Genomic DNA, 16,181 nt, shown 5'->3' on the forward strand with positions numbered 1-16,181 from the left:
CACTTGAGCACTGTCAGATCAGTTGATCGTTGCGAGATCAGTTGAGTGCTGAGAGATCAGTTTAGCACTCTGTGATATTTGAACTTTGCGATATCAGTTGAACACTGCGAGATCATATTAGCACTTTAGATTATGCAAAACAACGAAATTTAGATTTTTCAATACAAATTTTGTATAAGCGTAAATATTATTGAAAAAATTTAAATAAAAATATCATTAAAATTTGTTTAAATGATTGGTTATTTTATTGTGATAGTGAGAAATGACGCTGATATTTTTAATAATTATAAATAAAATATATCAAAATAGTTTATTTCACTGATCAATGAAATAAACTATTTGGTACTTTTAAGTGAAATTTTAGAAATAATCTTTAAAATAATGAAAGAGAAGCGAAAACTAAATTATATTGTATTTTCACTCATTCTTTCACCTTATTTATTGAGATAGTTTTCAACCCATTCTTTTAACAACAACCATATTCTTCAATCCACCCTTTTTATGGTAGAGGTAAAATTGTGTTCAATTTTTTATTTTTTTTTTGAGTTTTAGATAACTAACAAATATTCTAATCGAAAATATGGGAAATTTATCCACATGGTAAAAACTAACTATTTATAATGTAATCTCATGATATTATTACATAATAATAATTTATTTATTGTCTTGCACATACATTTTGTGTGCACGTCAAAGTATTTTTTCAACCAATTATTTTAACTACAACCATCTTCTTAGATCCTTTCTTTTTTATGGTAGGGGTAAAATTTTGTGCTTAATTTAATTTAATTTTTTAGTTTTAGAAATATAACATATATTCTAATTGAAAATACGGGAAAGATGTCGACATTGTGAAAACTAACTGATTATACTGTAATTTCATTATATTTTTCTCATGTTTCTTCTCATATTTTCTTAAAAATGACTTTAGTAATATGATGAAAATCAATTCAAATGTTGTATTCAATGATTAAAAAAATAAATAAATTGATTTAATGAATAAAAAACTCAACAAAATTGAATATCCCAAATTTGATTTTAATGTTTATATTATTTTCCCAAACATTGCACATGCAATTAATAAATATAATTCATAGTTTTTTGGTAATGGAGTCAATACAAAATGCAAAAAATTTTCCTAACATCCATAATTTTTAATAAGAATAGATTTTTGGGTAATGTAGTAAACACATGCACAAACTTTGCCCACAATTTATATTTTCATAGTGAATAACTAGATATACACAAGGGCTATTTTTTAAAAATATTAACGCATTTATCTTTAAAATTTTGAAAAATTAACTAAATCATCGTATGTTTATGGAAAGTTATTCTCAGCAGTATTTTATATTCATGATCCATTCAAATAATTTGACAATAAAAAAGATTTTAAACAAACGGATATTAATTTTTGCGAAAGAAAATAAATCTCAATGATTAAACCAAAGACACAAATTTTATCATATTAAATTTTTATAACATATTACAAATATAATCTTTAAAAAAAAATTTACTCGCCTATCAAATACCATAAGCCTTTTAGTTTATTTTAGTTTGGAAATTTGTTTCAAATTTTTGCTTGCATTGTTTATTTGGAAAAAAGTATTTCACAAATGTATTTAAGATAATTTTGGAATTACAATGTGATTTATAATATCATTTGTAATATCATTTATATACGTACTGATGAGTTATTATTCAATTTGACTTTCTATCGGGCCCAAGCCCAGTGACTCAACTCATTTGGATCCCATATTATTTAGTTATTTATTTGAGCACTTTATCAAGGTTCATGAATTACTAAAAGCCCATAAGAGTCTCAAACCATGAAACTCTCCAATTATTTATAAATAGCTCAAGTTCTCATTTTTAAGGTACGCTCTCAAGAGTAAATACTGACTTGAGAGTCGGAGTATATTCGCTGGGCAACCCCGACGCCACTCACTTTGCTTTGTGATGCAGGTAACAACCCACGAAATTCGGTCTTTGGAACAGTTCAAGTACTAATCCGATTATCCAAATCTCCACAAATTACCCAGATTTTCTCTAATCGGATAATATCAATTTTTTGCTACATCAATTACCACCGTCATCCAATTTTTTATTTAAAGAAACTTTTTTGAAAATAAAATTTCATGCTTTACTGTTTTTTAAAAAAAAATCATGCTTTACGGAAAGAGACTCAATTATTGGGCTAACAATGATCACACTCAAACTGGATGCCAAATTAACGGAACAAAAGTTAATACAAAGAAATCACAGATTGATTGAGTTTTTGGTCACTGAGAAATCAGAAATCAACAATTGCAGCTTATGCATCTCTTCTCTCTCTCGGGCATATTCTCGATCATTTGTTGCAACACTTGATTCCGCGCCAAATGGCTGTTCTTGACAAAGCCCAGATCGATTCTCTCCTTGAAAATATCACTTTCTTGCAAAAGTTTCTTGAAGATTTTTCGCTGATGAGGAGGGACGAGATTCAGGGATTGGAGGAAAAAATTGCAAGCTCAGCGAATGCAGCAAAAGATATAATTGAAAGTCTTGCGGCGGATCAAATTCTTCAAAATTCTAAAGCCGAAAGGAGAAGGATCGGGAGATTTTGTCACTTGGAATTTGTCAAAATTCCATTCAGTCAAGATTGGTAGAAAGTAATAGAAGAAATCAGTTCTATGAAGAAATATGTGATGAAGATTAAGGAAACTGAAGGAATCAAAATCATGGAGCAACCAACAAAAGCTGCGACTGCTGGTTCTTTCATACGAGGTGCTTCCCATAGAAAGAATACTATGGTGGGATTTGATGAAGATTTGATTCAAATAATGGACGCACTCACTGGAGACGAATCAAATCTCCAGATTCTTCCAATTGTTGGGATGGGTGGCATTGGGAAGACTACCCTCGCCAAAAATGTTTTCGACAATCCATTAATTGTGAACTACTTTGATCTTCATGCTTGGGTTACAATATCTCAACAATATACAGTCCACAAAATTCTTCTTGGCCTACTAAATAATATTGGAGTTCTTGCGGGGGAGATGAAGAAATCGCTCAAGAGAATAATGAAAAATTAGGATTACGTCTGCATAGAAGTTTCTTTGATAGAAAACATTTCATTGTGATGGATGACATGTGGAGTATTGAGGTTTGGGATTGTATAAAGAGGTTTTTTCCGGATAATAACAATGGTAGTCGAGTGATAGTCTCGTAATGGTCACTACGAGACTAGCGAATGTGGCCAATGATTTTCGCTCGTGTGCCCCTCATGAACTACATCTTCTTAAACATATAAGATCAAGAAGTTTGGAGGAAATTGCAGAGGATAATTTAAAATATCTGATAGATAGAAATCTCATCATGATTCATAATTACGGGTTTAGCAACAAAATGAAAACTTGCACCATCCACGATCTCTTAAGAGACCTATGCGTCAGAGAAGCTCTGAAGGAGAAATTTCTCGGTGTAACTATGAACCATAGCCTGGAGAAGTGTAGCAGAATCATCCATGATAAGCGTCGGCTCATTACTCAGCGAAGCTCCGAGGAGGAAAAGAAAATTAAATCCTCGATCGCAAAGCAGCATAGACTGCGAAAAGTACTAAAAAGGGCTTCTATTTGCTCTGATGAAGAAATGTTGCGATTAATTAACTTTAGACACATTGATTTCACGTTTACAATGTTTAAGAACATGTTGAATACCTTAGAATCTGTATCCCTACTATGGAATCTGCAGACTTTTACCATTTCTGGTACGAGGCCAATAAATCTACCGGTTGAAATATGGGAAATGCCGCAACTCAGGCATCTAAAAATGGAAGGAGACTTTTATTTGCCTGATCCTCCGAGCATCAATTACAACAGGGGAGATATTATTGTTCTGAAAAACCTGCAAACACTGTATAAGATAAGGAATTTCAGGTGTACAGACAAGGTTGTCCATAGAATCCCAAACTTAAAAAAACTGGGAATTACTTGCATGAGTGAGTTTGGATGGGATTATCACAATCTTGCCCATTTGCGTAATCTGGAATCACTTTTCTTGGAGAGCAGTGAGAAGAATGTGCTGCAAAGTGTTTGCTTTCCACGTTCGCTCAAGAAGTTGACTTTGAGAAGCTGCGGAGTGTGTTGGGAAGATTTGACGTTCTTAATTTGTTGTATCATGCAGTAAAAGGGCTTGAATGGAATCCTGTAAAAGGACAATTTCTGGAATTGAAGTGCTTGAGAATTACATTTTCAGATGTTGAGGAGTGGACAGCAGACAGCTCTCACTTCCCACGCCTCGAGAAACTTCAACTCGAGTTTCTTGAATTCTTGAAAGAGATCCCACCAGGTATTGGAGAAATACAGACACTTGGATCACTTTCATTAGTACTCTGTAGTGAATCAGCCAATTCTTCTGCAAGGAAGATAAAAAAGGACCAGCTAAACCTCGGGAATTCAGACCTTCATGTTCGTGTCAATTAATATATTTTTGGAACCAAATATGGATTGAATTAATTAATTTATTTATTGAGTTTACTTACAAAACGTTTTTATAAAAATGTTTTTTTTAAAAAAATTTTATAAGATATTTTTAAAGTTGTTTTAATAATAATATGTGTTTGGACAACTATTCTATAAAAACATTTTAATTTTTTCAAAGTTACGTTTGTTTATCCTTGGTTTCCATGATTTCATGTTAAAAACATCTTCAAACATAGTGTTCTTAAAAAACTTTACTTGAATAACACTTTTAAAAAATAATTTTCAAAAATAATTTACAAAATATTTATCAAAACACATATTTTAAACTTTTTTCACTTATAAAACAATAAAAAAAACGTTTTTAAAGTACATGTCCAAACAAAACCTCAATCACTCGATAGATATTTCACTCTTCTTATTAACAAGAGATTGCTTAACTTTCATTATTAAACTCTCGCCTTAATCTACTGCCTAAATACTTTGTCATAATTTTGAATTTGAATTTGAATTTGAATTGTTTATTACCTTAGATCTCATTAATCATGACAGACTATTTTTTTTCGTTGCCTTCTTGTAGTTCTAGCTAGAACTAATCAAATGTGGGAATTGGTAACGTTGATCTTTTCTTCTTTTTTTTTTTCCCGGTAGTGTCTAATTTTAACTAGGAATTTTTTATTAAACTGTAAAATACAATAAAATGACAACAAATTTGAGGATTTTAAATTTTATGAGGAATAATCTCAGTGAAATGCTATATAAAATTTCATTAAATAAAACAAATTATAAATTTTCTTTTAAAAAAGAGCAAACTTACAAAAAAGGACGATGATCGCAAAAAATAGGACAATTCTCCAAATTTATTTTCGCATGATCGAATTTTATAACCTAGTAAAAGCTTTCCGATCAAAACTGGATACTTAGATTAAATATGATCAAAAGAGCTAACACTTAAAAAGTCAACGGACAAATACCTAATTTGACAATATATTATAAGACTAAAAAGAGAAAAATGTAAAGTTACAATACTAAAATATCTTTTTTCCCTCTTGTTCTTCACTCTTAGGATTCTTCCTTTTTATTTGGGATAATTTTACTTGAAAAAAATTATTGATAAAAATTCAGATCCCTAGTATTATGCTTATATTGTCTAATTTTAATAGTTAATTTAATTATATATATTATTTTCATATTAAATAGTATAATTTTTAAAATTTAATTATGTCATTTTCAATTATATATTATAACTGATATATTGTTCAAATATTTTATATGAATATTTTTTTATATTTAATCAATTTAATCATCAATCAAGATATATTGTGAATAAATAATTAATTTAATTGATATGTATTCATATTAGAAATATAATATTATATTCAGTTTTACGGATTTAGTTTTCATTCATTACATAATTTAAATTGTTTAGCCTATTTAAATTTGCCGCTATACTAAGCTAAATAAAACATGACTCTATCGACAAATCTTAAACGGAAGCCCAAAAAATAAACATGTGGACTGGATTAAATTATATTGAGGTCCACTGAAAATTTGAAATACCTTTGCATCTTAGTTTAATCATCGTGACATCATCCTCATTATTATTCCATTAATTACTAGATTTCTTGCACGCAAGTTCTTCTTTTCCTTTTTTTTAAAAAAAAATCGAAAATAATATAGTGTAAAGTTACTGGATTATGGATTTTTTTTAAACAAATTACTTACTGCGTATAAAAATAACTTAATGTTAAAAAAAATCAATGATAATTTATTTTTATATGTTATACTATCTAAATAAACTATTTCTTTTTGCAATGTTACACCTTGAATTTCGGGCTCTAATATTGGATGCAATATATTTATTTTTATTTCAAGGTGTCTGAATTCTTTCTGACAATAGATTTGTCGGTTATAAATTGTTGGACTTTTTGAGTCATCAATTTTTATGTTTCCTTAATCTTTAATGGATAGGTTGCATTGATGTGTTTGTCTTGTTTCATCTTGTTGTGATAACACTTTCAATTTTTCCAATAATGTTTTCACTCATTTATACCTCAAACATTTTTCTTTATTATGCTTTGTGAAATTTAATCATTCCTGCAATGATTATTGCAGATGGAAATATATGCTTCATGTTGGAGGATCTATTGATGATGTATATGCTGGTATTAATCGAACTGATGGGTTTCTGTACATTGCTGTTTTCATGCAAATTGATGCTTTTTTTTTCTTTTTTTTTTTTGTATATATTAATGTATATATTCACTGTTTGACATACATTGTTGTTTCATGCAAATTGGTCCAATTTTTTTTTTTTTTTTCATATATGCTAATGAAGTTATATAATTCCTTGCATTTTGGCTACACAAATATATTGTCAAGCAATAAAATAAAAGTGAATTTGAGCTCCTTGGAGCTAGGTTCTTGGTAATGTTTTTGTTTCTTTTCACTTCTCTTTTTCTTATACTCGATTTCGATTCTTGTTTGCTACGGAATGTGTGGAATATGCCTATTGCATGTTTTCAATTTAACCTTCTCTTTTATGTACTTGGTACAAACTTTTCCACTATTTATTGATTAATTGTAATTTTTTGTTAATTAATCTTGATTTGGATAACGGGCTATTTATGAAAAATTATTATTTTTTATTCAAAAAATATTATATTTCATTACAAATATGAATATGACTAACCCGTTTTCCAAATATTGATCAACGGGTCCATCAAAATACTTATTTAAATAATAAAATCATCAAGACATATTACGAATTATTCATGATCCTGAACAAGAGGAATTTAGTAAATACCCTTACAGAAGAATATATTTTTCAATTTATTGAAGTATTAAAATATTTTTATTTCAAAAAAGTTTTTGGAGTGCAATAATTATCCTTAATGCATAAAGTAATTGAAATGTGATGCTTGAGTAGTCCTACAGTTAAAAAGGTTTGATTTACACCATTATTATGAGCTAAAGATTTTGGTAAAACGACAAAAATTCAAACCTACAAATACAATAGGTATCAAAACTAAATTCACAAGTTCGATTCTCACCGAAGAGTACAATTATTGAGATTTAGATAGATTGTTGTCTGTTGGGTTGCAACAATGATCACAACGATGACTACTGTTTAGAACGATTGAATTTTTTTTTATCTTTTGTTAATGTTTATTTTTTTCAAAAAAAAGAAACCTAACGAAGAAAGAAGACTAATCCAATTAAGAGTTCGTTTGGATTTTGTAGAGATTTTTTAAAATAAGTGCTTTTAAAAGCTACAATTTTTTGCTTTTAAAAAAGCTATAATTTTGACTTAAAAAATGCTTATTTAAGCACTTTTTTGGTCAACCAAACATCTTGTTAACTGAAAAACACTTAAAAAAGTGTTTTTTTGGCCTAACTTTTAAAACCAAACAAGACCTAAAACCTTTTAAAAAAGTTATACAAAGAAACTAATCATATCAAACATCCACCATATCATCAAAAGAAAATACATAGAAAACGAGACTAGAAACTGTCTTTTAATAATGTTAATGACTATAACTTTTGGACGAGTGCATCCCTTTTAAATAAATATACGCGATGGCTATTTTTAAAAATATTAATGCATTTATCTGAAAATTTGAAAAATTAATTAAATCCGGCATTCTTTGAAAAAAAAAATGTTATTTTTTCAGCAGAATTTTATATTCATTATTCATTTCAAATAAATTTGACAATTAAAAGTATTAGGAACTGGGATATTAAATTTTGCGAAAGAAAATATAAATCTCAATGATTAATACAATATACATAAATTTTATCATATTGTAATAATTTATAATATATTACAAATATAATCTTAAAAAATTGCTCGCCTCTCAATCCGATAAGCCTTTTATTTTATTTATTTTATTTTGAAAATTAGTTTAATTTTGCTTGCATTATTTAATTAAAACATCATAAAAAATATAAAAGTAAACTTAATAATATCAATTTAGAACAATATTCTCAATTATCTTATTATTATTCTGGGAATAAACTTTTTTGAAAATATAGTTTTATGCTTTGCGAAAAGATTCTGGGCTAACAATGATCACCCAAAGTGGATAGCCAAGTAGAACCGACGCTGATACAGAGAAAATAATCACAGATTGATTGAGTTTTTGGTCACTGAGAAATCAGAAATCAACAATGGCAGCTTATGCATCTCTTCTCTCTCTCGGACATATTCTCGATCATTTGTTGCAACACTTGATACCGCGCCAAATGGCTGTTCTTGACAAAGCCCAGATCGATTCTCTCCTTGAAAATATCACTTTCTTGCAAAAGTTTCTTGAAGATTTTTCGCTGATGAGGAGGGACGAGATTCAGGGATTGGAGGAAAAAATTGTAAGCTCAGCGAATGCAGCAAAAGATGTGATTGAAAGTTTTGTGGCGGTTCAAATTCTTCAAAATTCTAAAGCCAAAAGGAGATGGGTCGGGATATTTCGTTGCTTGGACTTTGTCAAACTTCTTGGGAAAAAAGGAACCCTCTCTAATGAATTAAGGAGCTTCATTCTGTTCAGTCAAGATTTGCAGAAAGTAATAGAAGAAATCAGTTCTATGAAGAAAGATGTGATGAAGATCAAGGAAACAGAAGGGATAAAGATCATGGAGCAACCAAGCAAAGCTGCGACTGCTGGTTCTTTCATACGAGGTGCTTCCAATAGCAAGAATACTATGGTGGGATTTGATGAAGATTTGACACAAATAAAGGAGAAACTCGCCGGACACCAATCCAATCTCCGGATCATCTCAATTGTCGGGATGGGTGGCATTGGTAAGACTACACTTGCTACAAATGTTTACCATGATCCATTTATCGAGCAGACCTTTCACATACGTGCTTGGGCTACAATCTCTCAACAATATAGTGTGCGTGATATCCTTTTAGCCCTCTTGAAGGATATTAGAGTTCCTGCTGAATGTAGTAAAGACATTAACCAGCTGACCGATGAAGAAATAGGAGAACATTTGTATAAAAGTTTGTGTGGTAGAAAATATTTGATTGTGATGGATGACGTATGGAGTACCGAGTGTTGGGATGAGATAAAGAGGTTTTTTCCGGCTAATAACAATGGCAGTCGAGTCATGGTCACTACGAGACTAACAAATGTGGCCGATGATTTTCGCTCGTGCGTGCCTCATCAACTACGTCTTCTAGACGAGGACCAAAGTTGGGCTTTGTTTTGTGATAAGGTGTTTGGACCAGAAAGTTGCCCTCCTGAGTTTGAGAAAGTAGGAAAGATTATTGTGAGAAATTGTGGAGCACTTCCTCTAGCCATTGTTGATATCAGTGGACTTCTCGCAAAGTCTAGTCGAACGGTTGAATATTGGGAGTATGTCGCAAATGATACATATGAAGCATTGAATATGGGAGGTGATGGGCTCTGTTTTGAGATATTATATTTAAGTTACAAGCACTTACCTGTTCATCTGGAACCATGTTTTCTTTATATGGCGACATTTCTGGAAGACAGTAAGATGAGAATTTCAAAGCTCGTCAAATTATGGGTAGGGGAGGGGATTCTTAAACCGATAAGATCAAGAAGTTTGGAGGAAATTGCAGTGGATAATTTAAAAGATCTGATAGATAGAAATCTCATCATGATTCATGATTACGGTTCTAGAAACAAAATGAAAAGCTGCATCATCCATGATCTCTTACGAGACCTATCCCTCAGAGAAGCTCTAAAGGAGAAATTTCTCGGTGTCAATACTGAGCATAGCCTCAAGAAGTGTAGCAGAATCATCGATAATAAGCATCGGATCATTACTCAGCTAAGCACCGAGGAAAATAAATTACTATTAGCGATTGTAAAGCTGAATATACTGCGAAAAGTAGTGAAAATGGGTTATTTTTGCTCTGATGAAGAAATTGTGCCATTACTTAACGTTAGATACATTTTTCTAACGCGTAAAATGTTTAAGAATCTGTTGAATACCTTAGGATCTGCATCCATGCTATGGAATCTGCAGGCTATTGACATTTCTGGTTGGGAGCCAACAGATCTACCGGCTGAAATATGGGAAATGCTAAAAATGGAAATAGGAGACTTTCATTTGCCTGATCCACCGAGCACCAACATAAAAAATGGGAGGGGAGACATTATTGTTCTGAAAAACCTGCAAACACTGCGTAACATAAGGAATTTCAGGTTTACGGATGAGGTCGTTCATAGACTCCCAAACTTAAAAAAACTGGGAATTTCTTACATGGAATTCCCTGGTGGGTTTGGATGGGATCACTATGAAGTTTACAATCTTGCCCGATTACGCAATCTTGAATCACTTTTCTTGAAGAGTAGTGAGAAGAATGTGCTGCAAAATGTCTGCTTTCCATCTTTGCTCAAGAAGTTGACTTTGATGAGTTGCGAAGTGTGTTGGGAAGATTTGACGGTGGTTGGATCACTTCCCCATCTTGAAGTTCTGAATTTGTTGTATCATGCAGTCAAAGGGCGTGAATGGAAACCTGTGGAAGGACAATTCCTTGAGTTGAAGTCCTTGCGAATTGAGCATTCAGATGTTGAGGAGTGGATAGCCGACAGCTCTCACTTCCCAAGCCTTGAGAAACTGAAACTTGTGCGTCTTAGAGACTTGAAGGAAATCCCAGATGGTATCGGAGAAATACCTACACTTGGATTAATTTCATTAGTAGTCTGTAGTGAATCAGCCAATTCTTCTGCAAGGAAGATAAAAGAGGACCAACAAAACCTCGGAAATTCAGACCTTCAGGTTAGTTTTTGAAAACGAATATATGGATTCAATTCATTAATTAATAGCATCTCATTCTTTCCTTGGTAGTTAATATCTCATTAATCATGAGAGACTAATTTTTTTTTTTTTTTTGGTTGCCTCCTCATTGTCGAAACACCAAGGTCGTTTTTTTTGGAATCCAACTTCTCAACTATGGTCAAGAGTTTACTTACTCCACCAACTTGGACACCCCTAAATCATTTCTTTGTTTCTTCTTGTTCCGAAAAAAAAAAAAAGTAAATTGGTCCACACGTTTTTCTTTTAGTTCCGGAACTAATCAAATGTGGGAATCGGACCTTTAACTTTGATCTGTTGACTATTTTGGTTTTTTTTTTATTTTATTGTCTAATTTTAACTATAAATTTTGATTAAACCGTAAAATCCAATAAAATGACAACAAATTTTAAGAATTTAAATTTGATGAGAAATAATCTCTGTGAAATGTTATATAGAATTCCATTAAATAAAACGAAATCATAAAATTTTCATTTTAAAAAAGGCAAACTAAGAAAAAGGCTAGGGATGATGAACGCAAAATAATATAGGACAAATTTCCCAAATTTTTATTATATGATCGAGTTTTATAGCCTAGTAAGCGTTTTCCTATTAAAACTGGATACTTAAATTAAAATATGATCAAAAGAGCTAGCATTTAAAAGTTAACGAACAAATACCTAAATCTGACTAGTTAGGCCATCTTCAACCCATATCCTCTATTTTTCATCCTCTATCCTCTAAAATAGAGATTTGTGTTTCTATTTTCCAAAACCTTCTCCAACCCATATCCTCTATATATTACCAAATACTCCTTTTTAATATTTTTTTTATTTTACAACACACACATATATAATTTAATAATTATATAATATATCTTTAATATAAGTCGACAATAAATGTTTGTAATAAATTGTGTTTTTAATAAAATATTTGTACTAAAATATGTTGTGTTTTTTTTATCATTACTTTGTTCATTATTTTCATTAGTGTTTTTTATAAATATTAAAATAAAAATTAATTTATGAAAAAATATAAAAAAAATTCAAATTAATTTTATCATAATTAAATAAATGAAACACTAAAATAATTACAAAAATTTTAAAAAATAAAATGCAAAAAAATAATAAACAAATTACATGCAAGAACTTATATATATATATATGGAGGATGACATTTTCGTAATTAATGTCATCGTCCATATAAATCTTCATATAAATGGGGAGGATCACTGTAGCACTCTCCATTTTGGAGAGTGCTTTTAGAGGAGGGTTGGAGAGCTAACCCTCTATAATAGGGGAATTCTCTACAAAACTAAAATGGTTTTTTTTCCCTCTTCTTCACTCTCAGGTTCCTTCCTTTTTATTTTTGATTTCTTTCTCCGTATTGAAGGGTAGAAAACAAGGACGTAACTAAGAATTTATGCTTAGTAGGGATAATTTTACTTTGAAAAAAAATCATTGATCCAAAAAGTCAGACCCCTAGTATTATGCTTATCTGATCTAATTTTAATATTTACTTTTAATTATATATATTATTTTCATAATATATATATAGTATAATTTTTAAAATTTAATTCATGTCATATTATAACTGATATATTGTTCAAATAATTTATATGAATATTTGTCTATTTTATGCATTTAAACATCAAGAAAATTATATTGTGAATACATAATTAATTTGCTTGATATATATTCATATTAGAATGACTAAATAACATTAATATAATATTATATTTAATTTTATGTATATTAGTTTTCATTCATCACATAATTTAAATTGTTTAGCCTATTTAAATTTGCCACTATTCGACTCAAAAAATAAACATGTGGACTGAATTAAATTATATTGAGGCTTTTCATCTTAATTTAATCATCATCCTCATTAGTATTTTTATGTTTCCTTAATCTTGAACGGATAGGTTGCATTGATGTGTTTGTCTTGTTGTGATAACGCTTCCAATTTTTCCAATTGTATGTTTTCACTCATTTATATGCGTCATATATATACCTCCAAAATTTTCTTTAATTAATCTTTATTAAGTTTAAATTTAATCATTTCTACAACCACTATTGCAGGTGAACATAGTGGATGATGCAATGGTTTGACTTTGATAGAGCAATTGAAATGACAACTCGTGGTATGCAAGCTCCAATGTTTATTTGATGTCTCTGTGTTGGAAACAATCCATTTTCTCTATTAAAATGTCATTTCTTTGAGAGTTGTTAAGTTGGTTTTCATGTAGAAGACACTCTACATAATATTTGGATCAGCAGCTACCCAAACTGAAGACAATGGGTTGCTATACATTGTTGTTTTCATGCAAATTGATCCTTTTTTTTTTGGGAAAATGCATATACTACCCTTGTGAAATCCCGGGTTTCCTGATAACCCCCTATGAAAGTTTTTAAGCTAATAATTCCTTGTGATTCTAGATATGTATCATGCACACCCTTTTCAGCTAAAAATAACGAAAAAATGACGAAATTACCCCTGCTTAAAAAAATGAAAATATTAATATAAAATTATTATATATAAGTTTCATAGTTATTTAAATAAATTTTTTTATTTTATTCAATTAAATGTAAATTTATAAAAAAATTAACTTAATCATTTTTTAAGTAGGGGTATTTTCGTCATTTTTTAATTGTAAATGTTTGTTTGCTACATATCTAAAATCACATGTGGTTATTAGCTTAAAAAACTTTCATACGGGGTTATCAGCAAACCCAGTATTTCACAAGGGTAATATATGCAATTTCCCCTTTTTTTTCTTTTTTTTTTTTGCCACATGAAAATGAAGTTATGGTTCCTTGCATTTTGGCTACACAAAATATATGTCAAGCAATTCCATAAAAGTAGGCCTTGGAATGAACGTGAATGGAGCTCCTAGCTTGGAGGGTCTTGGTAATGTTTTTGTTTCTTTTCACTTCTCTGTTTCTTATACTTGGTATCGATTCTTGTTTGTCGAATAAGCCTATTGCATGTCTTTAATTTAACCTTCTCTTTTATATATGTACTTAGTACAACACTTTTGATAGTTCCTGATTCTTATTTGGATTGCTTTTATTTAATAATTTTCTTATCATCTTGGATTTGGTTCTCTGTTGTTTGTCTTGTGTCTCAATTTAGTTCCTAATATTTTTCTTGTGTCAAAAATGTCTTCAGTCATTCAAAATGATGCCCAATAATTTGGTCATCCAAACTATAATATCTTCAAAATTTTCCAGAGGTATTATAATTTATATATAAATACACATACTGGGTCATGAAAAATTGAGATTTATATCGAAACATGAGCATACTAAATTAGATTGAATTATAATAAAAAGAAACAAATATATAAGGTTTATATTTTCAAATGCAATGCAAGAATTTACAGATTAGCTAAAGAGCAATAAAAGAAAGCTATCAAATTTACAAACACAATTAATAGTCAGACAAAATAAACCCATATATCCAAATGTGAGTCCAAAGTTTAAATTGGTGTTGCAAGAAGCACGATGGTATTTGAGCTTTTAACTTCAATTCGATTATGTTACTTAAATAATTGGTGTTGGATATATAGATTCCATAGACTTATTTTTGGAAATCTAGGTGAGATATTTGGTGAGTAAGGTAATTAATGAGATATAATCATCCAATTGTATATTCTATCATTTATATTTACTATAAATAATGTTCATGTGTTGTACATGAGAAACTTATATACTGGTAATTAATTAGAATTCGAAACATAACTCAACAAATCAAAAGATAATAATGATGACATAGTATTATAAATTTTGACAACAATACCCGTGCGTTGTACTTGTGTCAATTCTTGTACGGATTCTAATATTTTGAAATCAAATTTATTGTGTAATATTATTATATATTTCACTTTTATTAAAAAGGAATTAGTATTTCATCGGTATGATACACAACGTGTTATTTTTATATAATTAATATTAAAAATTAGTGTGCAAGATAGTTTTTGAATAAATAATTAAAATATAAATAAATTAAATTGATTATATACGAGAGGTTCGCGAAACTTTTAACAACACTTGGATAATGAAAGCTAGTGTGCTCCTACATACACCACACGTGTATTTATATTTGATGTCTTGGCTGAACTTTTCTTTTTATCATGTCAGATGATCTGACACAGTTAGCACACGAGAGGTTCGCGAAAGCATGCATCATAGTAATCAATGAAACTATTTCAACTAATATCTTTAACAACACTTGGATAATGGAAGCTAGTGTGCTCCTACATACACCACACGTGTATTTTAACAGTTTTTTTTTTTTTTTTTCTAAAAATGATATGCAAAAACATCTGTCAACGGGTGTTTGTCGTTTTATCAAAAAACAATTATTATATCAAAAAACTTTCATTCTAATAATTGTACTCCTCACAATCAATGAAAATCAAACTTTTAACTTTGTATTTGATTTCAATTGTAAGATTGAAAGTTTGTCTAAAAATTATAATTTTTGGTAAATTGCAACTCAAATATTTTAAATTGCACAACAGATCAAGTTCTATGTTTCGATTATTCTATCCAACAAAGATAATTATTACATCTAATATATAAGGTTTCACTATTCATTGCTTTTATATAGAAAGATGTAGGGTTGGGATTGAGTCGAGACCCGTCCAGTAATCCCTTACTCAATTTCCGTTCTGATAAAAAAATGAGATTTTTTTTCTCCAGATCCCACACCCAAAAATTATCGGGACCCAAATGTTTGGTATTCCGTCGGATAGGGAGAAGGTAATCCAAATTTTTTTTTTTAAAAAAAATCTATGAAGTATTTCAAACAACTACTTAGTACATCACAAATATCAAAAGCACCCCTTGAGTATCATATTAAAGTTTCTCCCATTAAAATGTTCCAAAGCGAAGAAAAAATTACAAAAAAAAATAATATAAGGAGAAAAAACCGAGTAGTGGAGACATAACA

The 16,181-nt window shown here is 29.9% G+C and overlaps 1 protein-coding gene and 1 pseudogene across 1 annotated transcript; both read left to right on the forward strand.

Annotated features, from left to right (window-relative positions):
- Positions 1 to 2,645, forward strand: part of LOC140862110 (uncharacterized) — a 28,240-nt pseudogene extending 25,595 nt beyond the window's left edge.
- Positions 2,646 to 8,471: 5,826 nt separating this feature from the next.
- Positions 8,472 to 13,710, forward strand: LOC140864801 (putative late blight resistance protein homolog R1B-16). Its single transcript, XM_073269176.1, has 2 exons — positions 8,472 to 11,210; positions 13,307 to 13,710. Exons 1-2 carry the CDS (start codon positions 8,628 to 8,630, stop codon positions 13,334 to 13,336), a joined length of 2,613 nt encoding a protein of 870 aa, XP_073125277.1. The 5' UTR covers positions 8,472 to 8,627; the 3' UTR covers positions 13,337 to 13,710.
- The last annotated feature ends 2,471 nt before the right edge of the window (positions 13,711 to 16,181 follow it).

Source organism: Henckelia pumila, chromosome 4 (genome assembly GCF_033568475.1).
Source record: "Henckelia pumila isolate YLH828 chromosome 4, ASM3356847v2, whole genome shotgun sequence".
Lineage (NCBI taxonomy): Eukaryota > Viridiplantae > Streptophyta > Magnoliopsida > Lamiales > Gesneriaceae > Henckelia > Henckelia pumila.

Bases quoted from the DNA above. Each gene is read 5' to 3' on its own strand.
- LOC140864801 (XM_073269176.1), top strand. From the start codon at position 8,628: ATGGCAGCTTATGCATCTCTTCTCTCTCTCGGACATATTCTCGATCAT. The intron at 11,211-13,306 runs GTTAGTTTTTGA...CCACTATTGCAG, and splicing joins TCGGAAATTCAGACCTTCAG to GTGAACATAGTGGATGATGC.